The sequence below is a fragment of the Podarcis liolepis genome (assembly GCF_965112155.1).
Source record: "Podarcis liolepis genome assembly, chromosome: 5".
NCBI classification, from domain to species: Eukaryota; Metazoa; Chordata; class Lepidosauria; order Squamata; family Lacertidae; genus Podarcis; species Podarcis liolepis.
The window spans coordinates 78,471,356-78,496,973 of NC_139556.1; the positions used below are offsets into that span (position 1 = coordinate 78,471,356).

The window sequence follows — 25,618 nt, forward strand, 5'->3', positions numbered from 1 at the left end:
ACCACCAATGAAAGCCAGCTGTTCCAAATACAGACTGAGAGAGAATGGACATTGCTTGCATACTACTCTTTAGTGATATGGTGTGAGCATCATTTCATACTTTTTATATGAATTGTGAATTTTATTGAAATAAACACTGCTTATTTTGAAACTGAGCAAGTCTCGTCAAAGGAACTGTTATTATTTCTGTTAACCATAAGGGACCCAATAGTGTGGCATTGTGCATAGTATTTACAAAACAATAGGCCATTTTGCTGCATCATCTCTGCTCTATCCATTGGTGGTCTTAGAAGTGTTCATGTCAGATGCAAAAAGTCAAAATAGCATCCTTTTGTCTGGATTCATGCAGCTTTCTTTGTTACTTACACACACACACACACACACACACATAAACATAAATCAGTGGGAGGGCTATATGTGTGAATACAATGATTTCCATGAACAGAGAATCTGCATACGTTTATATCTCTTTCTCTTTCTCTTTCTCTTTCTCTTTCTCTTTCTCTTTCTCTTTCTCTTTCTCTTTCTCTTTCTCTTTCTCTTTCTCTTTCTCCATATCCTTCCTATTGCCTCCCTGAGAATGGTACTTAGACACAACCAGATCCTTACCATTCCAATGACACATCTTGAACAGAGTGTATTGGTGTTGTGCAGAAGACACTCCCAGCTCTGCTTCAGGAAATGTCTCGTTTGGAGAATGTTGGGATCAAGTCTAAGGACTCCTACATATATGACTGGGTGTGAAACCTGTGGTCCTCCAGATCTTGTACGACAGATCCCTTGACTGCTAGCCAAATGGATGGGCGTTGGAATCCAGTAACAGGTTCTCCATCTCCTATTTCAACTGTTAAGGATTTCTTAAGGCAGAGACTGCCAAACATTTTGGGCCCAGAGAAACTCTTGTAGGCAATAAACAAACCGCAACCGCCACTTACCCTGTGGGCTACAAGGGAATGCTTCTTCCAAGCCTCATTTCCATGAGGTGGAAGGGGAGAGACACCTGCAGGTGGCAGGTAAGGCCTTTATGGGCACATGTAAGGGAGCGGGTGGCGCTGTGGGTTAAACCACAGAGCCTAGGACTTGCCGATCAGAAGGTCGGCGGTTCGAATCCCCGAAACGGGGTGAGCTCCCGTTGCTCGGTCCCTGCTCCTGCCAACCTAGCAGTTCGAAAGCACGTCAAAGTGCAAGTAGATAAATAGGTAGGAAGGTAAACGGTGTTTCCGTGCGCTGCTCTGGTTCGCCAGAAGCGGCTTAGTCATGCTGGCCACATGACCCGGAAGCTGTACGCTGGCTCCCTTGGCCAATAAAGCGAGATGAGCGCCGCAACCCCAGAGTCAGCCACGACTGGACCTAATGGTCAGGGGTCCCTTTACCTTTACCTTTAACCTGTGGGCACCACGGTGGCATCCCCCACAATCCGGACATTCCTTGAGAACACAGAGTTTGGGTGGAATGGAGGAAATGCACCATCTAATCAGAAAATTCAGGGTTCAAGTGGCGATTTCTTCTGTGGGCAATTTCTAAAATGAAACATGGCAAAAGGGAGCTTATTTCTGTAATCATTTGGTAGCTCTTCATGCCGGGTTTTTTAAATAATCAATTATTTCTTTTGCTGTGTGTTCGCCTTAGAATGCACCACACAATTCCTTGCTGCAGGCCTCAAAGGAGTTCATCCTCAAAGTTATGAAGTTGGGAGTGCTGGGGGCTGTGAGAATCTTTGTTTTTCGGACAGGAAAGTGAGCATCCATCAGGAGCAATGCCATGTCAAGGGCCTGCTCCTCCCATGTCAGGCAGGGGTCTAACAAATCCTCAACCCCTTTTTGCAGAAGGACCTCCTTAGGGCCTTTCTAGCCTGAGAATACATTCCTTCCTGAGGCACACTTTTCGTAGTTGCTCCCACTGGTCACAGGCACAGATAGAGACTGCCTGGAAACTTTTTTAAAGTAGAGAAAGAGAGAGGTTGATCATAATAGCTTAAAAACTTTTTTTTTATTGGCACTTAAGCATATTTTTCCCTGATTGAAGCAGAATTCATGAAACAATTACAAGTCCATGACAAAGCCTGCTAATGATTAGCCTTCAAGAGCTGCTGTTGTTTTCTGACAGTTCAGAAGCTGTTTTTGTTTATTTCAGGGAAAGGAAACATCAAATCTTTTATGGACTATCCAAAATGAAGAGACAGAATAGTGGCTGCTAATTATCCATTGCCATCATTTCACTAAAGCTCCCACTGCAGAACAGAAGACTTACGTAACAATTTAGAATTCTAATTAATTCTTGTCAGCAAGGAAGGCTTCTTTGAAGTAATAACATGCACTTTACTGCTCGGTGATGGTATTATGTCACACAAAGGTGGCAAACATATAACCCAATTATAGGGAAACGATTATAAGGGGCAGCAGATGTGAAACAATTTTTATTAACTCAAGCCAAAGGAAATTATGACAAAGAGAAAAATATGAAGAAGGCAAAGGGCAGTAGACTCACAGGGTCTGTTTCACGTTGGTTTTTTTGTGGTTATCTGCAGATTCCATTGCTCCTGATCTACAATCATTTTTCATTATAGAAATGAATTGCACATAGAGGTTGAAGCCCATATTATTTGCCCGGTTGAAATTAATTCAAATTTTAGAGAACTCTGGGAGATTACAAGCTTTGTGCAAGGGAGTCCATACAACCACTCCAAAAACCTTCAGAGAACATGTGTGGGGTGGGGATGGGGGTATCACAGGGTCATGTGGATTAGCCCAGCCCCCATTCAACATACGTTCATCATGCCTGAGAAGGGGCTCCATGTATGTAGCAATATACACCCATGGATATCCTCCATTTAAGCCCTCTGAAACCAGGCATGAACTGTGTGTATGTCTATGACTGCCCGTCAATCCTATATTGTGGTAAGCAAATTCCTCCTTCTCTTCTTCTTCTTCTTCTTCTTCTTCTTCTTCTTCTTCTTTTGCAATCACTCATAGCCGAGTAAGATTGTCTTCCATAAAGCCAGTTTTAACAGTGGTTCTGTAAGTGACTGTGTGGAGGCCAATTCTGGATCTACACATCCTTCCACAGTGGGGACATAGGTTTCCAGGTGGGAGTTGATCATGGTGAAAGTTTGCCAATGGTGCCTTCTTTGGGATGGGTTTTTGGAAGACCCCTGTGCGTGAATCTGTTTTATGTGTGTAAATCAGTGCACGCTGACCAACACACAGTCTTCACAGTAAGGCTCTGTTCTGATGGCATGAGTATCACAACGACTGACAGATTCTTACATGCTGCAGCCTTCATCCGCCTTCACAGCCATTGTAACATACCACTTGTTATCATCCACCTGTTCTGCCTTTGAGGACTTCTTGGATCATTCTTTGTCCAGCTCCTCCCCTTTGACCTTACCGCCTTGCGTGACCCTGCTGGGAGTATGAGACTCCCAACAGCTTCGCTCACAAGGGTCATAGGAACATGCAAGCCCACTCACCACGACAAGGTGATGATCCGGCAAGTGAGGGTAGGCAAATAACTGGAGTCCATATACAGTGGTACCTCAGGTTAAGAACTTAATTCGTTCTGGAGGTCCGTTCTTAACCTGAAACTGTTCTTAACCTGAAGCAACACTTTAGCTAATGGGGCCTCTTGCTGTTGCCGCGCCACCGGAGCACAATTTCTGTTCTCATCCTGAAGAAAAGTTCTTAACCCGAGGTGCTATTTCTGGGTTAGCGGAGTCTGTAACCTGAAGCGAAATATTATACTTTTATACTGAAAGTTTAGTTCTTTTTGCAGGTTTAGGATCACAAAGGAAGCACTACAAAGAAATCTTGATACTTAGAAGAGCTGAATACACAATCAGAGGAAAACTCAGACTGTCAGAAGAAGAGTCACAAATGGGACCCTGAGAAAATTTGGGCATACTCTATGGTACAAACACCAGCTTGTATAGCAGACAGTGAGTGAGCTGTCGCTGAATTGAAAGAAAAAAGTGAAGGGTTAAAAAAAAGATCTCTGTGGCCGTGGTACACACACAGTAAACATTTTGACTGCATTTTTATTGAAATGGTTTAGGAGAATAAACTGGGAGAAGATAGAAGACAGCAGTGAAGGTCCACCTTGAGATAGGTTGGTGGCAAAGAACCTAATTAAAGCATTTACTATGAGTCTGGATAGGAGATGCCTTGCAATTTTTGCCATTGATCATAGGTCATAGATAAGGGCAAACCAAAAGTTTTATTTTTTAATTCTGTAGACCTCACACAACTGCAGTCAGGTTCTCCATGATCCACAACTTGGTAACGGCAATTCTTGGTAATAATTTTTTTTGCAGTGCAGAACCAGGTTAAATGGTTTTGGGGAAGTCAGGTACCCATTTTCCCCATGCTGCCTCAGTGCTGTTGGCAGAAAGCCAGCTGAGTTGCAGGAACACCTGCCTTGTTGCCGAAATGTGCCATGTGATTGTCCCCTTAAGGTACAATCCTGAAGGCGGTCATTAAAACCAATAGGAGATTTGTCACTGGGTGTAATGGAACATGGATGGCATCTGTAATTTGATGAATTCGGTCCTGCATACAAAAACATCGTACTCTATGAAAAAACAAAAACAAAACATAGCAATACTATGTTTTAATACTATGATTTTGATAAGGGGTTGCCATCATACAGTGAATGCACAGCTGCAAAATGAGAATGGACATGCCAGTTCCTGCAGCCCCACGGAACTGATCTGGAGAAAATTATGGATTTTGAGTACTTCATTATCTTTCTGTTATGTTGAGAGACAAATTTATATGATACAGGAGTTGGATGCTGAACTGAAGAAGGCATGCAAGCTAATATGGATAATTAGTGCAGCAAGTATTTGTCAATGTAAAATTGCTCCAAGATGCATTATGATGTGAGAACAAAGATTGCATATGCAATATATGAAGTTCAGCGTATAAGGCGTCCTTCTCCCTGTGCATTTTTATTTCTCCCCTTTTTTAAATTTAAAAAATCTCACTTTTCTTTTGACCAGAATTCAAAGAGGCAAAGAGGTAAATTATTTAAAATGATACCAAAACATTTGGGGGGGGGGAATAAAGAGCAAAAATAACAAACAGCAGCAATAAACTAACCCCCTAAAAGAAAATTAGCAAAAGCCAACCAGTAGCAACAGGGGCACAGAACTAAGATAAAAAGCAGTAGCTACTCGCCATGTGCTGATGTCACTGGAAAGATCCTACTGGAGACATTTAAGCAGAGATTTGTCAGTCATCAGTCAGGGATGCTGTAGTTGTATTCTGTACTGCAATTATATAATTGTTTTTCATATTCAACTTTGATAGTGAAACAGCGGGAATTGAAACAACTGATGCATTGTTGGTATCATTTGCATTCTGTACACCTTGGGCTAATAATAATAATAATAATAATAATAATAATAATTTATTATTTATACCCCGCCCATCTGGCTGGACTTCCCCAGCCACTCTGGGCGGCTTCCAAAAGAATATTAAAATACTATAATACATCAAACATTAAAAGCTTCCTGAAACAGGGCTGCCTTAAGATGTCTTCTAAAAGCCTGGTAGTTGTTGTTCTTGTTGACATCTGGTGGGAGGGTGTTCCACAGGGAAGGCGCCACTACCGAGAAGGCCCTCTGCCTGGTTCCCTGTAACTTGGCTTCTCACAGTGAGGGAACTGCCAGAAGGCCCTTGGTGCTGAACCTCAGTGTCCGGGTAGAACTATGGGGGTGGAGACGCTCCTTCAGATATATTGGACCAAGGCCGTTTAGGGCTTTAAAGGTCAGCACCAACACTTTGAATTGTGCTCGGAATCTAGCTCCCACAGCAGGAATGGGAAATTTCTCGCATTCTGCACCATCTTAATAAGTTTGTGTGCCACCCAGTTGATCAAGGAACGCCCCATACCAAATTAGAAAACTGGCAGGTAAATTGGTGTTCCTATGCTTATCCAACTTTCAGGACATTGTTGGACTGGAAACCGCAGTCCTGGTCCAATTATAAGAAATGAACAGGCACCACCATCATCTCAGTTAGCAGTGAGTTAAGTAGCAATAGAATCATACATGGATCCCTGGATCAGAAACCGTTGGCAGAAATTCAGCATAGCACTATGGCAATCCTTCCATCATCACAAGCTTTTCAGCTTGCCAAGTGGAATGATCCCCCTCCCTCCTGAGCCATTTTTTGAAGAGGCAGGGGCCCACTAATTCTCACAGAAAACACATCAAGCCTATCTCTTCAGTTTCTTTCCCAATACTGCCTAGCTATTGTTCTCCCTCTCACACACAAAACTTGGTGTCATCAACTCCAGCCTGGGATAGAATAGGAAGCTACTGTTGTATGCCAACCCAATCTCTGAGCGGTGCAAGCCATGGTTCAGTTTCCTCAGAATGAAGGACAGCGCAGACTGTGGTGTCTTTAGGATATATGGTTTATTTACACATATATACTGTACAACCTGAGCCTATGATGGAGGGGCTCACAGCATACCCGAAGAATGTATTGCTTCTCCCATCGCTTCATTCAAGAATGGGTCTCTCTCTCTGGTTTCCACCTGCTTCTAGCTTCGAGCTCACACACACCTCAACTCAGGCATTTGTTCTTCTAACTACCAGCCAGTTGAAGGAGGGGACGCCCACCCATTTGTCCTCTGACATAGAACCACTTCCTTACATGACAAAGGAGATACTTAGCAGACCTGTCTAGTTAGAAGAAGGAAAAAACTGGCTTAACCATTTACTCTTCTGTAGAAATTGCTTCTTTCTTATTGCCCCTGCCCCAAAGCCATTTAGTCCAACCCCAAACGTATTACAGAATATTTTTCTTTTATCTGGAGTTTTGTGTTGAGGTAAACAATTAGCAGCAAACTTGCTGCTAGGTAAAATGGAAAGCGTAAAGCTGGTGGTCAACAAAAGAGATTTAAAGACTCTCTCAAGGCAAATCTTTAAAAATGTAGTATAAACACCCAGTTCCAGAGCTTCATGCTCCAGCACTGGGGGACGAAGAGCAGGCAGGGGCGTGGTGCGCCACCCGCAGGGGTGTGGCGCACGTCCTGTGGGCGTGGCATGCTCCCTGCAGGGGCTTGGCGCCCAGCGCGAGTGGAGGGGCAGCTGTGATGGTGCCCCACTGGGATCATGCTGCTGGGGGCGGTGCGCTCCCCCCGCACTCCTCTTCTTCTGCCAGTGTAAACACCGACAACTGGGAAACACTGGCCTGTGAGTGCTGCAATTGGAGAACAGCCTTTACCAAAGGTGTCATGGGCTTTGAAGACGCTCAAACTCAGGACAAAAGGGAGAAATGTGCTAAGAGGAAGGCACTCTTGGCAAACCCTCACCGTGATCAACTCCCGCCCGGAAACCTATGTCCCCACTGTGGAAGGAAGTGTGGATCCAGAGCTGGTCTCTACAGTCACTTACAGACTCAGTGTTAAAACTGGGTTCATGGAAGACTATCTTACTCACCTACAAGTGATCACCAAAGAAGAAGGTGAATGTTACATTTTAAATATTGTTTTATTCAGTCCTTAAAGTACGGTTGCACTCTTTTCTTATTTACAGTCCTGGCCCAAACAAGTGTATTTGAAAGGAAGTCCCATTGAGTTCAAGTGGACTTCCTTTCAAAGCTCTTCACGTAGAGCTGAAACTCTCCTCTATGAGACAAGATAGAAACTGTGAGTCAGGGAGAAATGCTCAGTGTTTCTTATGTGGATAAAGCAAAACCAGATGCTCTGGTACGAGAACACAGAATTCAAACAGTTGCACGTCCGCCCGTCTCTGGAGTCACATCTGTTCTACTTGAATTCATGTAAGAGTTCTTTTCTTTTTTTATTTGATAAGCCAACTCTGCTCTCATCAGCAACCCCAACAAACTGGGATTTGAACATGTGCAACTTACATCAGAGTCTGGCTAGCTGTATTCCCTCCATAGTTTGTCAGTCAGAATGTGTGCACTATCTCATCTCCTAAACACAAGGCTTCATTCAGATTTACAGCCCAATGCTGTGAATAAACCTGAGAACTACCTTACAATTCAATCAACAGTATGTTGGGATGAGCTGTTGTTAAGGTAAATATATTCAAGTCTGGTACAGTCCCTACAACACAACAGGGATTTACTTATTTCTGGGTCACATGAACAGTGTTGTTGATAGCTAGAGTCCCACAAATGCAGTTGAAACCCTATATTCACACCCCTACCATCGCCAACAGTGAGAGAAACCCACTTGTTAGTGCGAGGACCATGTTGCAGGACCATGGCCTCATATTTCAACACAGAGCCCTATGTATGCTCTCCAATGTGTATGCATTTTCAGAGCTCCCTACACAAAATGGCTTCCCCATTTGCCACAAATGGAGAGGCACTTCCTGTGCATCCTTTTGACTTCACGAACCTTTGAAATGGAGAAGTCCTTGTCAGCTGGGGACTTCCCAATTATTGGACTAGGATGTCTCAGTGTAACTTTATCTGAAACACGGTTGTGGGAAGAGATATTTCTCCTGCAGTGTTAGCTCTTTAGCTGAAGTCCCAGGAAAAGAAGAAGTAGGCCAGATACCACTTCAGCTTATTTCAAATTACAGAGAAAAGCTGAACTCTTCTTACCAAAAGTCAGCCTAAAGAGGCATAAGGGGAATACATATTTAGCAAAATTAATCCCTATAGTTTTAAATATAAAATCAGAACATTTTAACTACCAGTTAAATGACCTGTGCTTTGCTTCCCCCCCCCCTTTTAAGGTCAAGAATGTGGCATTTGAAAAACAAGCTATTCAAAATGTGATTAGAGAGAAGAGAGGAAGTCATTATTCCCTTGAGAAATAGTAAAGGATGTAGCTTCAGTTTGCCAACCAAATGTTACTTTGAGCTCGTGGCAGTAGGAGGAAGTATTTAATTACAAAGGCAAAGTTGAAGAAATGGGATGGATTTTTTTTTTAAAAAAAAAACTATCAGGGTGAGCCAGTAAACAAACAAATCTGTGTCTCTCTTTGTGGATCACAGAAGCAAGTGAAACAGTTTATTTTGCAAGATTCATGTTTGTCCACGTTCTTTCCATCAGGGGTTGGAAAAACTAGGCTCTGCAGATGTTGCTGGACTATGACTCCCATTATCCATGACCATTAGCAAAGCTGGCTGGGGCTGATGGGAGCTGGAGTCCCAAAACATGTTAGCTAGTTAGATCAGCTGAAGTTTCATCCATGGGAGCTAATGACTAATAGTTGTTTTGCTGTGTTTTGTTTTGTTTTTCTGAAAGGGCCATCTACCTGCCAGGGTCTGAGGACTAAGGAATGTGTGTATGTCCCATGGTGGGTATAAAGCCAAGGCTGGATTCAGTAGCAGTTGGCAGGACCTTGCTCAGTGCAAGGTATCAGCAGAGAAGCTGAAGGTTACATGCTATATGGTTAAGTATTGTACAGCTAGCAAACATGGCAAAGTGCTAGTGCATGTCTCTGTATACTTGTATCCTTACAAGGCTTATTTCTATGACCAGAAGAACGGTATTATAGTAGATTGGTTCATGATGTACCAGCAATCTCTTACTGTAGCTAGTGCTTCTTTTGCACCACGAGACAATAAATGCTGTATACTTTTGGGGGTGGGGAGAGAGAGAAAGAAATTGAGACCACTTTATAATTTAAAAATAATTAGGGTAGTGGGCTGGTTCCAAGCTTCTTCTAAAATTAAGTGTCCCTTTTTTTACTGTTCCACTGCTCCCTCTGGCATGATGAAGAAGAAGAGTTTGGATTTGATATCCCGCTTTATCACTACACAAAGGGCTCAAAGCGGCTAACATTCTCCTCTCCCTTCCTCCCCCACAACAAACACTCTGTGAGGTGAGTGGGGCTGAGAGACTTCAAAGAAGAGTGACTAGCCCAAGGTCACCCAGCAGCTGCATGTGGAGGAGCGGAGACATGAACCCCGTTCACCAAATTACGAGTCTACCGCTCTTAACCACTACACCACACTGGCTGTCTATGATGTCATTGTTGGGTGCCTACCTGCTTCCAAAAGGCTCTGCTTGTATATTTACAAATGGAGCAAATATTACAAATATGTCACATGCTTCTCCCACCGAATTAAGCCCAGTGCCAGGGTGCTGTTGACAGCTGTGGCCGATTCTCAGGAAGGCAGTAAGATAGGGGAACAACAAGCTTTTCCAGTTCTGTTTATTAATACAATCTACAGAGGCAAATTCAAGATGCACCGTAATGCCTAACGTTGCCCTGAGTGAAGCTCCACCCCCCTTCTCAATTACTTCCCTATTCATCTGACTCCTCTTTCTGCCTCCACTGGTGGCTGGTACGTGACAGTTGCCTCTGAGCTCTCTGTTCTGCTATTCTCAGCAAACGTCTGGTTTGGAGGGAGGGTACGGGTTCTGGGATACTCTCCAGTGACAGCATCTCATTCAACTACTTCTCAGGCTCTGCCTGCTGAACGCTATCTACTTCCTTCTACTCCTCTCCCATTATTATAACTTTTGCCCTAATCTCCCTCTGAAGTATGCCCTGTGCCAAACCACTCCTGGAGGTCTATGCTTTCTCCTCTCTAGGCGACGCCTGAGGTGGTGGTCTCCACCATTCTTCCTCATCTACCCAGTCCCAGACACCCAGCAGTGCTAACTCACCACTCAGGAATGTGTATGACAATAATACATGCTATTCCCAAAGGGGGTTCAGGGATGTGCACAGAGAATCGAGGGGGGGGATAGGAATCTCTCCTTTTCTTCATGGGAGCCTCCACTATGTTGAAGAGCCTTCTGTGAGCGGTGAGACACAACTGAATGCAACCAGTAACCAGGAAATGCCCTTAGAAGATGTCCCTTGCCAATTGCAGTGGTCAATGTCCACTCTTCTGTAACAGCTGCTAGTCATTTATCACACCAATATGGTTCTGATACAGTATGCTTGAAGCAGCTGAACCAACTGGGACCAATTTAGAAGAAAGAAGCATGTTTGGAGAAAAAGGAAATGACCTATGACATTTTCGCCGTAATACATTTTATTTGATGATTTCCCACAAGTCCGTTTTTAATGTGTGTTTTTTAATAAGTTTGAGTCCTGTTCATTATCATACAGTGAATTTGTTGTTCTTGTTTGTTTGAGACTGATCAGGCTTCCTCTTAACTTTCCAAACCAGCTGTGGGGAACCTGTGGCCCATTGGGTACTCCCTAGTGTGGCCAAGGAAGATCAGCTTATTATTGGCACTTTCAAAGCACACTGCCTTTCCCCACTAATGTTTGATTTCAGACTGTACAAGCAAAGGAAAATGAATCACCTGATATCATTGTGCCATGAGAGGATTGACAGGTGAGCATCCCAGTCCACATGTCAAAGTTGGCCATCAGGAAGTAGGGGAGATAAGGATCTGTCCTGCCAACCAGATCTAATTCCCCACTCCTGTTCTAAACACTGTGCACCCCTTTTGTTCAAAGCCTCAACATAATAAAATGTTTGTTATTTTTAATTCAATCCATTAGCTATAACCAAAACCTTTTTCTGTCGCAAGCCATGATGGACGAAACAGACATGTAGTTCAGTTGTCTTGGAGAACAAGCAAATGAAAAATGTGTGCATCTACAGTAAGGAGGTGAGGCAGGAAAATGTTAAGTCCTGGGCCATAGTAAAGTACTAGTACATAGTAAAGCACATAGTAAAGAACTGATATTAATCATTCAGGAGAATCAGCAAGATTCTTTGATGTTAGTCTAGTAAAGTGGAGCAAATAGGTTTTAATTCTTTAGGACAGGATTTCCCAACAGAGTATTGGAAAGTAGCCCAAAGCAAACATGAAAATCCTATACAACTTCCAGAAGCTTGGACTTTGGTAAAAGTTAAGAAAATATTATGGAGCCATTATCCAACATGCATCTGTATTTGCTACTGTTGTTCTCACAGGATAGAAAAGCACTTAAGAAGCAGCTCTCAGTTCTGCAGGGGAAAAGGAAAAGTCACAGCTATGTAGTGCAATTACTTACCAACTAAACAGTAGAAAATACTGAGAGCTTGAGAAATATGACTTAAGAAAATATTCTGCTTCAAGATGAAGTTACTGAGATAAGCATTCTCTTAAGATTGCAACTGTTTCCCCAAGTTAGAATACAATAGGTAAAGGTAAAGGGTCCCCTGACCATTTTTATTCTTGATATAGCTATTCTTCAGAAATGATGGAGCATTAACTCCTTTTCGTATTTATTTCTGTTCCATCCAATGGCTATACAGTCAAACCTTCGCTGTCAAATGTAATCCGTTCCAGAAGACCGTTTGACTTCCGAAACGTTCAGCAACCAAGGTGTGGCTTCCGATTGGCTGCTTCTTGCACTCAAGCGGAAGCCGCATCAGACGTTTGACTTCCAAAAAACATTCAAAAACCGGAGCATTTCCTTCCGGGTTTTCGGCATTCAATAGCCGAAACATTCAAAAATGGAGCCATTTGAGAACCGAGGTTTGACTGTACAAATAAATACCATGTAATAGCACATCAAATACAAAGTTCTATTCTGTTCAGTGCAGTTACTTGATTATTTATGGAATAAATCCTGGGGAATTGTTTGTGCCCAATGTTCCTGGTAGAACGTCATCTGTGCAAGCCTTGATCATTTCTTGATCAGCTCCCATCCTTTTCAATGGAATTTCAAGCCTTGGACAAGAAAACTTTCTTGTGGATTGTGCCCATTCTTTCAGTTCACCAGGTAACACTTTAAAGCTGGTAGAAAACTCCCTCACCAGCAGCCCCTGACACTGGCTGATTCAATGCTTGATCTAGCTAGAGAATTTCTTCCAACAAAAGGTCATCCACCACATGTTAAAAGCATCCGGAGTTGAAGGTATCCCTCTCGCTTTAAACGTTATCATGCCGACCGATCACAAACAACAGATAGAGAAGAAGGGAACTTTCATGATTTACATCACCCACGAAGGCCAATGCATGAAAAGAACAACAGAACTGTAATTTACTGTGGACCAGATGAAGAAATTTCATCCTTAGAAAGAGCAATCCTCCATTTCTCTGCTCTGAGCAAAACTCTCATTATTGCTGTGTGGGGAACCTTTAGAAGCCTAATCCCTACAGAATTTTGTTTTTGTTTTTTATAAGATATTTATTGAGATTTTTTAACATATTACAGTAAAAATGGAAAAAGAAAAAAGAAAAATACAAAATAAAAACAGTTAAAAACACATTAATTTTCCGTTTCTTATTTTCCTTAAGCTTATTTCCCCGGACCTCCTCATACCTCCCTTTTTTGTATTCCACTTAGATTTATTAGTTCAGCAAATCCTTGCCATTAAGCTTTTACCCATTTATAAACCTTTTTTCAAATTCTCTTAAAGCATTACAGCTAGAAACCACTTAATTTCTATCCAGCATCATTCTAACATTCATTCATTTTACAATATTTCTGTAAATAATCTTTAAATTTCTTCCAATCTTCTTCCACCGACTCTTCTTCCTGGTCCCAGATTCTGCCAGTCATTTCTGCCAATTCCATATATCACCTTCATCTGCCATTCTTCCAAAGTGGGTAGATCTCCTACAATTAGGAGAATTTTGTTGGCAGGAGCATGTTGGGAAGATGAGACAAACTCCCAAACTTTGCCAAACTAAAACTGTTAGGTGGATTTGTGGCTGCTTGACTGACTGAACCCAATGAGTGCTCAATATGGTTCCTCATCATGCTGGGAAAACGTGACAAGTGGGGTGTCGCAAGGTTCTGCCTTTGTTGTTCAACATCTTTATAAACACCTTGGATAAAGGAATTTAGGGGACGGTCATGGAATTTGTGGTCATGAAAGATGAAATTTGCAGTCATGAAAGATGACACCAAACTGGGAGGGGTATCTAGGTAGAATTGGGATTCAAGATGACCTTATCAGATTGGAGAACTGGGCCCCAACAAACAAAATGAATTTCAATAGAGGCAAATGTAAGGTTCCGCACTTAGGCAGGGATAATCAGCTGCACAAATACATGTTTGTGGTTTAGCCTAGATAAGAGGAAACTGAGAGTAGATATGTATCTAAAGGGCTGTCACATGAAAGCAGCAACAGAGCGTGCTCTAACAGTGCCTGGGGCATTCTCCCAAGCCTTTGGCTAATTAAATGGCCTTTCAAACCGTGGAGCAGTTATTGGTTTTGTTTGTTATTTTTGTATGTATTTTTGTGTTTTTATACTGTAAACTGCCCTGTGATCTTCAGATGAAGGGAAGTATAAATAATAATAATTAATAATAATAATAATTCCAGCTTGCTTCTAACTAATATGCCTTACATTCAGTTGGTAGGAAGATTTGGTCTTGCAGAAGAAGCAGGATACCATAGCATAGTCTTCAGCTGCCCAGTAATCATTGAATTTTTGTACTCAGACAGTTCCTAGCTTCCTCCCCACCCCCCACCCCGGTCCTGCTTCTGCACCTTTAATAGGAGCCAGACAGAAGGAAATGTGAGCAGGTAACATTTTTCCAGACATGGAAAACTTCACTTGCTCCCTGTCTGTGTGTCAGGCTACCGGTGAAGGCGCAGGAGCAGAGCATGAAGAACGTAGCAACCTGAACACCCGATGTCTGTGCATTGATTAATTAGTAACTTGCTCTTCCTCCAAGGAGTTCTGAATATTGTTTTAGCTTCTCAACAACCCAATGGAGAGTGATTTCCCAAAGCCCAACGGTATGCAGGACAGGTTTCCCACACCTACTAAGACTACTAGCTGCCTCGTCATCAACTGGGTTAATTCAAAGACCACTTTTCTATGATAAGAGGAAATGGCTGACCAAATTCTCGTGCATCACCACCCCAAAATGACCTACTGCCAATTCCCATTGCTATGGATACTGGTCATCCACCCACCTCTAGTAATATTTGAAGTGTGGGTAGAGAATCAGTGGGCCAGATCGTGGTACATTCAGGAGGCTGGATTTGTGCCAACCTCTGCTACTCCCACTTCACTGGCTCTCCTGATTTAGTCTCCTCACCAAGAGTCTAGGTTTCCAGATGACCTTTTTATTGAGCTCCCATTCTGATTTGTTTGGACAAAGTTTGTGGAGAGGTGAGACGGCATTGGCTATTTATTGAGCATCCATTTTTAATTGTGTGCAAGATGTTAGATGACATCGCATCTAGCAAATGTCAGGCCACACTCCCCATCACTTTTCCTATCGCAAAAAACCTGGATTTGCCAGTATGAGTTTGAATTGCACCCAAAAACAACAGCACTCTGGAAGCACCCCAAATATCAGTCTTGCACCGTTGGAGAAGAGTTATTCTAAAGATAAACAGACCTCTAGATGGCTTTAAATTAAACAGACGTGCAAAGGCAACAGTTGGGATTTGGGTAGGATTAGCAGGGTTGTAAATATATAATGCATATATGTAATTTATTTCTCGTGGACAGACTAGAGGTAGTGAGTAGCAACATGGAAATCCATTGACCAAATGTTTTAACAGCATTTTGCACAGTATTTCTCAGTCATGAAAAGTCTTCTTGTTTTTATTCAGAGGTAATTTCAGACTTATTGTATATCCAGGAAAAGAGAGAAAGAAGAAATGCCTAATATGCCCACCCCACCTCTGTCCTTGTGGTTTCTTAGAATCTGTTCTCTTATTGTTACACACTATTTATCTAGTTTCTTTCCCAGAAGCTGTTGAACTGCTCTGCAGTCACAGCCAACATTAATTAAATTTTGCAAGTACAGAATATTACATGTCCACCTTTGACTATTCCCAGGCTCCCCAATGCAAAAAACAAAAAACAAAACCAGCAGAAAATACTGTCTCTAATCAAGCCCCACACAACTCAGCTCTTAATTTGTTAACCCTTCCATTTCAATAGTAGGCTTGATGCCAACATAATGGGCAACCTCTCAATGCTATATCCATCCACGGAAGTAGTAAATGATAGTATTAAAGAGGAACAACACAGCACTATATCATCACAAAGCTGTCACTGAGTGGTGGCTTGTGAGAGGAGTGGGGGGCAGTGGCATCCTCCCAGTAGTGGTGGCACTGTGCTTATTGGGATGCACTGGGCCAGACAGTGACAAGGAAGCTCTGAGCTAGTCTCCAGGGCTTGATGCAGGGGCTTTTAGATGCAGAAAAGTGCACCTGGTGACCTTTCGTTTGCCAGTCATTTTACCTTAGTACCATTATCACAACTGAGCTTTTAGGTGAGTCAAATTAATGTCCTGGATCCTTACAGCCTTACTGGTAAGAGGGTCAACCATAGAGAAATCAGTGGCAAAATTATGCATAAAGTCAAGGCAGGAGGGCCATTTCTCAGCACCCTTCGCCTTAGCCAAACCCATCCCTGGTTCATTCCTAAACACAAAATAAAGATTAGCAGATCATAATGTCAGCATCGCCCTAGAGCCAGTGCACCAACTGGACTCTTGCACCTCAACCCCGACTGGGCTAGGCGAGCTGGGTAGCACCGCCAGAGACCTCCTTTCTCACAGGAACAGGTCACAGTGCTGTGGACTCACAGCTTAGAGCTGAGAGCACCGGATTCACTGTCTCAATACTACAGTCGTTGCGCAGCAGAGTTTTGCAGAGTCTTGCAGAGTATAAACCACTCGGAGAGCAGCTCTGTAGAATATCTTCCTTTTATTCTGTAACTACAACTATGATACAAAACTATATACAGAGCTGAATATTCTAAGCATAAATCAATGCTACACTGAGAGTCTGCAGCTGCTCTTAGCAGCAATCTTATCTCTAGGATCTCCAACACTCTCACTCTCTCCGATACACTGACTGACTGACTCTCTCTCACACACACAGATATGTTGCTGGGCAGAATAAGTAGATAGGCAGGACACGCCTCCTTCTCTCTGGAGAGTCAGCAGAGACAATCAGGAGATGATCAGGAGATTCTTGGGTATGGGAGGGGTGAAATCTCCTCACATAATAGGGAGCACAAGTCCAGAGTGCTATTGCACTGTGGGCTTCCCATTGTGAAAACAGAATGCTAAGACTGGATGGGCCTTTCATCTGATTCAGCAGAGTTCTTCTTGTGTTTCTTTTGTTATGTTCATTCTGGATACCATAATTCAGTTGCATGCTTTGGTGGAATGGAAATCAATCTATTCCAGCCTCACTTCACTGACAGTTACGTAGGGCGTCAGAAGCTACCACACACAGAGTCATCGGTCCATCAAGCTCAGTATTATCTACACAGACTGGCAGAAGCTGTCCAAGGTCTTCCCCAACTCTACCTAGAAATGCTGAGGATTGAACCATGCAACCATTAAGTGGTGTCACACCCCTAAGTTATAGGCCCCGTGAAGGAGAACCTAAGTATTCTAGTAATCCTTAATATCTATATTAGAGATAAGCAACTAGAAGCAAATGAGTCTGATCTGAATTCCCCCTCCCACAAACCCCTCCCTGCTAAAAATTGGTTGCCGACCAGGTATAATTTTCAAATAGCGGAACAAGGGCCATTTGACATGTATATCAGCATTGCATGAAAAGTGGAGAAAGTTTTAATGGAGACAGATAATGCTTGAACCAACCAATAACACTGCCTGACAAATTCCAGATGGCGAAAAGTAACAACAAACCTCTCCTCCAGAACAGCTGCCTCCATCTGTCTGCTTCACATTCTGTATCTATCCTGGGATGATGGATGTTGGCTGTTCTAAAGTTAAAACATTTCCTGAGTGGCCATCTATGATGATCCCGAGTTTCCTTGACAAAGACATTCCTATTTGACTATGCCCAGACTTCTTTCTGAGAGATCCTGACAACAAGCAAAGCTTAGTCACTCCTAACGGTTATGCATATTGTCTGTTGGCTGCCTCGAAAGCATCACAGAGTTCTCCCCTAATTCCCATTTTTGTTTATGCTATTAATGGCTGCCTATTCACCTTTACACATCCTTAAGTATCCTGAATGCACTTAGGGAATTTTGCAATTCCTCAGCAGGCTGACCTTGGAGAGGTGAAAATTAAATGTTCTCCCTGCAATTACAGTGGTACCGCGCAAGACGAACGCCTCGCGAGACAAAAAACTTGCAAAACGATAGGTTTTTTCGTTTTCGAGTTGCCTCGCAAGACGAATTTCCCTATGGGCTTGCTTCGCAAAACGAAGCTTGCCCCGGGGACAGCGGGTCTTCTCTTTTGAAGCAAGGGGCGGCGGGGAGAAGCGATCTTCTCCCCGCAGCCCCAGGTCCGGGGACAGCGGGAAGCGCTTCCCGCTGCCCCCGGACCTCTTTTGAAGCAAGGGGCTGCGGGGAGATCGCTTCTCCCCACCGCCCCTTGCTTCAAAAGAGGTCCGGGGACAGCGGGAAGCGCTTCCCGCTGTCCCCGGACCTCTTTTGAAGCAAGGGGCGGCGGGGAGATCGCTTCTCCCGGTGCTCCGAAGCCGGGCGGGGGGGAGGGAACACCTGCCCCAGCCGCCCCGCTTCGGAACGCTGCTCCGAAGCGGGGCGGGGGGGCGGGAACACCTGCCCCAGCCGCCCCGCTTCGGAACACTGCTCCGAAGCGGGGCGGGGGGGCGGGAACACCTGCCCCAGCCGCCCCGCTTCGGAACGCTGCTCCGAAGCGGGGCGGGGGGCGGGAACACCTGCCCCAGCCGCCCCGCTTCCGAACGCTGCTCCGAAGTGGGGCGGGGGGGCGGGAACACCTTCTGAAGGCGGGCGGGGGGCGAAAGTCTTTGTCCCCCCTGCCTGCCTTCCCATGGGCTTTTAAATCGCCCCGGACAGCGGAGAAGTCCTCCGCTGTCCCGGGGCGATTTTAAAATGCCGCCCGCCAGCATTTTAAGATCGCCCGGACAGCGGAGAAGTCCTCCGCTGTCCCGGGGTTTTTTAAAATGCTGGGGGTGGGAAGAAAAGCCCTTGTCCCCCCCCCCCCAGCCTTCAGAAGAGGTCCGGGGACAGACTGTCCCCGGACCTGGTCTGAAGGCGGTTTCCCTAGGAATGCATTAATTGATTTTCAATGCATTCCTATGGGAAACCGTGCATCGCAAGACGAAAAACTCGCAAGACGAAGAGACTTGCGGAATGAATTAATTTCGTCTTGCGAGGCACCACTGTATTAATCTAAATTAGCATGGGGATGGTACTCCAATATTTGAACAGGTTTCCTGGACTGGCTTCTCACCATTCACAGTTATGTGATCTGCTTGCTAAGTTGGGCATGTAAAGTTCTCATCTAAGAAAGCATACAACCAAGCAATTAAGCAGTCACTTTCAGAAAATGGAGTGGCAAAAAAAAGGTCACAATTTTTTTTAAAAAAATAAACAACTTATATCAAATAAAGCAATATCCAATAATCCATCAGAATATAATAGTACACAATAAAAATAAATAAATATCAGCAAATAATCATTAAACAGACATTCACTCTTATTAATTACCAGCAAAGAAATCAATAAAAATAAAGGGAAGTCATATTGCATAAAATTTCACAATACACACAAAGTCATGTAAAAGGATCAAAGAGAGAAACAAAGACACACAAGTTATAAAATTATTTAAAATATATATCTGTGAACTCTTTCTTCCCAGCTGCGTGTGTTGTTCCTAAAGTCATGGTCTGGGGAAAGGCTCCTAGGTAGGGCTGGAGGGTGAGGCAAGGCAAGTAGAAAAAGCCTGGCGGCCAACACAAAATCCTTCTCCCCTCCACCTGCTCTGCCTCCCCCTACTGCTGGCCCACTAATGCCAATGAGCACTAGCCCCCACTGAAAGCATTTCAATGTCTGCCCCATCAATGTTCAGTGGTATTTTCTGGGCCTGCCATGATAGCTATGGGTAAGGAGGAATAAGTAAGAAGTGAGAGCTGGAACATAAAGAAGGCTGATTGTCGAAGAATTGATGCTTTTGAATTATGGTGCTGGAGGAGACTCTTGAGAGTCCCATGGACTGCAAGAAGATCAAACGTATCCATTATTCAGGAAATCAGCCCTGAGTGCTCACTGGAAGGACTGATCATGAAGCTGAGGCTCCAGTACTTTGGCCACCTCATGAGAAGAGAAGACTCCCTGGAAAAGACCCTGATGTTGGGAAAGATGGAGGGCACAAGGAGAAGGGAACAACAGAGGACAAGATGGTTGGACAGTGTTGTCGAAGCTACCAGCATGAGTTTGACCAAACTGCAGGAAGCAGTGGAAGACAGGAATGCCTGGCGTCACAAAGAGTCGGACATGACTAAATAACTAAACAACAACAAGGAGGAATCAGAGTTGGATTCCAGAGAATAAGCCTGAGAAATAGCTGCCACATACAAGACCAACAGCAGGGACTCAAATCACCTACTTAAACCTGGGTAGGTAATGATATAAATTAACAAAACAGGGCTCTTTCATGGCCTGCAGCTGGAATAAGTACACTTTAAATTTATCTATAAGCCACCTTGAGCCTGTCAGGGAAAAACTGGGCAATCATCGTCATTCTCCTTTAACAAGAATCCATTGGAAGGGAAGCCAAGATTATGGATATACAGTGGTACCTCGGGTTAAGAACTTAATTCATTCTGGAGGTCCATTCTTAACCTGAAACTGTTCTTAACTGAGCTACCACTTTAGTTAATGGAGCCTCCCACTGCCACTGTGCAATTTCTGTTGTCATCCTGAAGCACAGTTCTTAACCCGAGGTACTATTTCTGGGTTAGCGGAGTCTGTAACCTGAAGCGTCTGTAACCCGTGGTACCACTGTAGAGATAGACTTGCTGCTGGCTGGTCAACCAAGAGACCTAATAGCTGGTATTGAGACAATTTACACAAGGTTCAGCTTTTCAGTTAAAGTAAGACAACTGCCTTTCACGACTTGCAATTCTGATGTGATAAAACCACAGTTAGTACTGATTTGCATCAAAAGAATGAAGATCAAAGAACTGGAGGGCAAAGGCATAATCTAGTTTGTGTTACGGCACCTCTCAGGAAGTCCCATCCCATGCCCTGCAGGCGTCTCTCTGCTTCTGCAAACTTCAGCGGAGCTTAGCGTGTTTAAGCCATTAGCAAAGGCACTGGGCACAAAGACAAAGGTGCAGCACATGCAATTATTTGTTGCTCCCTTGTCCTCCACTGCAAACAGCCCCTGCTGTGTGCCTTACCTCATGCCTGCCTCTCTCCCATCCAAATCTGCAGCTGTGCAGGGGAGTAGAGGCAAGAGCCACCGTGCAGCTGACTCAGGGAATGAGGAAACACCAGCCAGGCTGTTTCCCGACACAAACACCCCAATTATCTGTTGCCTGAGTGATGAGCAGGCACAAGGCTGACCCAATATATTTTGCTGCCTGAGTTGAAAGGGCAAGCTTTACATTTATTTATTTACTTACTTACTTACTTACTTACTTACTTACTTACTTACTTACTTATTTAAAAAATGTTTGCTGCAAATTCATTTTTAAAAGACATCAGAGCCATTGACAACAATTATAATGCAATAGGAAGCACACACAAAATAAATAATGAAAATGCTTTTCTTAATGGTCTGAATAAGCCTGGCATCAAAGGAAGGTTTCCAGCAAATGCTCAAAATTTAGTACAGAAGGTTCCTGCTGAATCTCTATTGGATGAGCAGTGGGCCAATGATACTGAAGGCTCAGTTTCATGTTGATGTCAAATGAGCCTCATCAACTTGAGGAACATGGCAAATACACAGGCCCATAAAGAAGCTGACAGGACTGGTAGTTACTTCAACTCTTTCTTCAACACTGGTAACAGGTTAATGTCCTCCACTACTCCTGAGGCAACTGGCCACATGGGACAGCACCTCTGTTCTTCTGCAAAGGGGAATAGCCAAGGGGCCCAGGAGGAGCTATTGGGGAGCTACTGACTGCCCCCCAGTATCTGCCACCTGAGGTGGTTGCCTCACTCTGTCTGACGACATGGCTGGCCTTGAGCAGCCTTGATAAATTAAAGAAAACACAATACAGTGGTACCTCGGGTTACAAACGCTTCTGGTTACAGACTCCACTAACCCAGAAATAGTATCTTGGGTTAAGAACTTTGCTTCAGGATGAGAACAGAAATCGTGCGACAGCAGGGCGGCAGTGGCAGTGGGAGGCCCCATTAGCTAAAGTGGTACCTCAGGTTAAGATCAATTTCAGGTTAAGAATGGACCTCCAGAACAAATTAAGTTCTTAACCTGAGGTACCACTGTAGACAAAGCAAGACTGCCACTCTTAAACTCCCCAGTCTATAAATTTGTATGTACAAACCTACATCCCAGTGTATAGCTCAAAGGATACAGTGTGCAATTTGTTTGTTTGTTTGTTTGTTTGTTTGATAGCATCGATATCTCAGCACAAGGTCACTGCCTCCCCGAGTTAGCAGGCCTTGGAGTTCTATCTAAAAAAGGAGATCCCACAAACTTGAAGTCTGCTCACCCCCAGTTTAGAGCTACTTTGTGAGATAATGAGACAAATCTCCACCATTCCTTGGATACAGAATGAGCCACTTCAATGGAATTCTATGTCACCACGCGTTTCCCTCCTAATATTTGATGGAAAGGTGGCTTTCATAAAAAAATGTCAATATTCTATGTACCTTGGCAGCTCGGAAGTACCTTGGCTGATAATGCATTATAGGCTGCGTTTCAGAAATGGTCTCCAACTGCTTGAAAAAAACACCAAGAACCCCACGCTGAAGGGAAATCTGTCCGACTTCTATATCTGAATATCTTCCTGCCGCTCAACGGGAAATGATGGCATCTACAATTTGTTTGATTAGTCCCTTTGATCATTTATTTATGGCAAGTCCTGAGCTTGATCACTCTGCATTATTGTCTTTGCCATGTTTGTGAGGCTGCTACAACTGTACTGAAATTTTGTGGATTTCACCATCTTCAGTTTGAAAGTTCTTAAGGCTTAAGGCTGCTATTTTGGCAGCTTGTGATAGCTCCTGCAGGCACCAGACATAGCAGACCTGACTCCAAGCAAGAGACATCCGGGAAAATGTCTGCTGTGCTACAGAATTAGGTCAAATTAATTGTAAACTGAGTACAGGTGTATTTGGGCAAGATGACTATCAAATGATAAGGATTTTGTGTTTAATGTTACCATTTAAGAAGCTACTGGCTGCATTTTTTAATCAGAGCTTCAGGTGGCTGGACACTACTGGCCAATCATATTTCTTCATGGCTGCAGAAGTGAGTTTGTTGAACAGATCTCATAAGCCCCCATGTACCCTCAAAATCAGCTCTGGAGGGCTGGGCACCCCATGGAGCATATTTTAGGGGCATGGAGAAAGGAGGCAACATGGAAGTCCTATTGTGCATGTGGAATGCCACTCACACGCTGTAGGATGCAGTCCTTGAAGTTGTTTAATTTGTATCAACCATTCTTTTTATTTATTTCTGTTTTAAACTCCTACTCAAGGTCCAAGCCAACCAGGAAGAAGAATCATGTTCCACATCTCTTTGATACTCTATCCATAAAGATGACAAAGGCCAGGTTGCATGTTTTTGCATATGACTCACTGAAACTGTCTTTTATAACTTTTTGATTCATAAAAATGTCCCACCTAGCAGCCACAATGGCTTAAGACACAATGTCAAACAATGCTGTCTGAATTGGCAAGCTGTGACCAACTTTAAATTTCAAACCATAGTTTGCAAGCACACATCAAATCCTGTTTTCTAAAAGCACAAATCATAGTTTGCCAATCCGTATGACACAGTAAACGATGGTTAGCATAAGCTGGGAAGGAGAACAGAATGCACATGTGAGAGAAATGGTAAGAAGCCTGTAAGTTTGCAGGGGTACTACTGTCAGAAGCATGCCAGAGGTAAACCACACCATGCAAGTTGAAGTTAACTCTTTATTAGCAAAGATACGTTTTGCTCATGAATTTCAGGCCTAATGGAACACAGCAACTCATCTCCGGTAGGTCTTGCTTCTATGAAGCAGTTGCTGAGACTGCAGGCCCCCACCTTTCCAGGTGCCCCCCCCAAGCAATCAGAGACTGCTTCTGCACATCACCAATCTCTCCTCCACCTTTTTTATGCTTTCTTCTAGTTCTAGGAGACAAAGGGGGAGGGGAGCTTATTGCAGCATGAGGGGAGGTCGCCCACAACCAACTCATCTCTGCCTCTTAGCCTCTCTCCTTCTCTCCAGCTTCAGCTTCTTCCTCTGATTCTGGACTTCTCTCTGCCACAGACTCTCCCAGCTCAGTAAGCCCTGTTACCTCCTGAGCTTCTGATACCTCCTCTTCTCAGTCTTCTCCCACTTCTTCCTGTGACCACTCATTGGCGTCCCATCACCACTCCTCTTGGTGGTCCCCCAGATGGTTCCTCCCACAGTTCCTCTGCGTCCAACCAGTCCATGACAACTACCAATGGTCAAGTCACAATTTTGTATTAATTCCTACTTGAGACACTAAAAGTGGGAAGAATGTGAAGTAATCCACCATGAATGGAAATAAAACTGTTTACCAACTCCAATCTTTTAATACATTAGCAACCCATGAGATTTTATTTTCTATTTTCACAGGTGAGCCCATACTACACATAGAAGATAAGTAGTCTGTAAACAAGACGAGGCCAAGAGAGTGATCAATCAGGGAACATGTAGGCTGGGTTTACGGTTTAGCCTGTCAAAGATAAGGAACAGTTGATTATAAAAGCAAGTGAGAGAATAATTGACTCCCCCATTATCTCAAACGGCAGCAAATATGTGGGTCTTGTTGCTTCTTGTAGCTGTTGCCTCTGCTTCCCCAGAAGCTTCAGTTCACAAATTTCATGGGTAAGGATATTTAATATACTTGACTTTCACATTCTTGAAATTACAAATGACCTTTTCTGGCACAAATGATTTACTTCTGCCTTTTTCCTTAGGGATAAGGTTTTTCGTGTAACACCTCACAATGAAGAACAGGTTGAAGTCCTCCATTACCTGGCCGACAATATGCAGGTAAATTCATGTGTGGGAGGATAAAATTAATTATACTTCTCAATTTTGAGAGTCCATTTCATTAAAATGTTTGGGGGGAGGGAGAACTGTGGAGCACAGAGAGCACAAATTGAAAGAAGCTGATTTTCTTTTCCAGAAAGTTTGAGCAATGAAGCAAAACATTGCAACCCCATACTCACTTAATTAGGAGTACTTATGACTTATTAAAGGGACACGGGTGGCGCTGTGGGTTAAACCACAGAGCCTAGGACTTGCCGTTCAGAAGGTCGGCAGTTCCAGTCTCGGCGACGGGGTGAGCTCCTGTTGCTTGGTCCCTGCTCCTGCCAACCTAGCAGTTCAAAAGCACGTCAAAGTGCAAGTAGATAAATAGGTACCGCTCCGGCGGGAAGGTAAACGGCGTTTCCGTGCACTGCTCTGGTTTGCCAGAAGCGGCTTAGTCATGCTGGCCACATGACCCGGAAGCTGTACGTCGGCTCCCTCGGCCAATAAAGCGAGATGAGCGCCGCAACCCCAGAGTCAGCCATGACTGGACTAATGGTCAGGGGTCCCTTTGCCTTTACCTTTTTATGACTTATTAAACACAATGGGACTTGCAGCTGAATAAATACACGTAGGACTGAGCTGTTGGAGTCATCCTGGGGTGTCCTTGGCAAAATCGTAAGATGACAATGTAGCTTAAAATACAAGATTCTGACATTACATAATGTTAGACTAGGTTTTGTAAGGCCCCTTCTAACAATATCACTCCCTCTAGTAGCAAGCTCAGATGTTGAGTGCCAACAGGAATACAGCAAA

At 43.8% G+C, this 25,618-nt stretch overlaps 1 protein-coding gene across 1 annotated transcript in view; it reads left to right on the forward strand.

Annotated features, from left to right (window-relative positions):
• The window catches only part of LOC310707342 (carboxypeptidase B-like), a 60,063-nt gene that overhangs the window by 5,545 nt on the left and 28,900 nt on the right, over positions 1–25,618 (forward strand). The window contains exons 3-4 of the mRNA XM_083504418.1: positions 24,404–24,655; positions 24,748–24,823. Of these exons, the coding sequence (XP_083360544.1) occupies positions 24,585–24,655; positions 24,748–24,823 (147 nt within the window). The 5' untranslated portion in view covers positions 24,404–24,584. The remainder of the gene's footprint in view (positions 1–24,403; positions 24,656–24,747; positions 24,824–25,618) is intronic.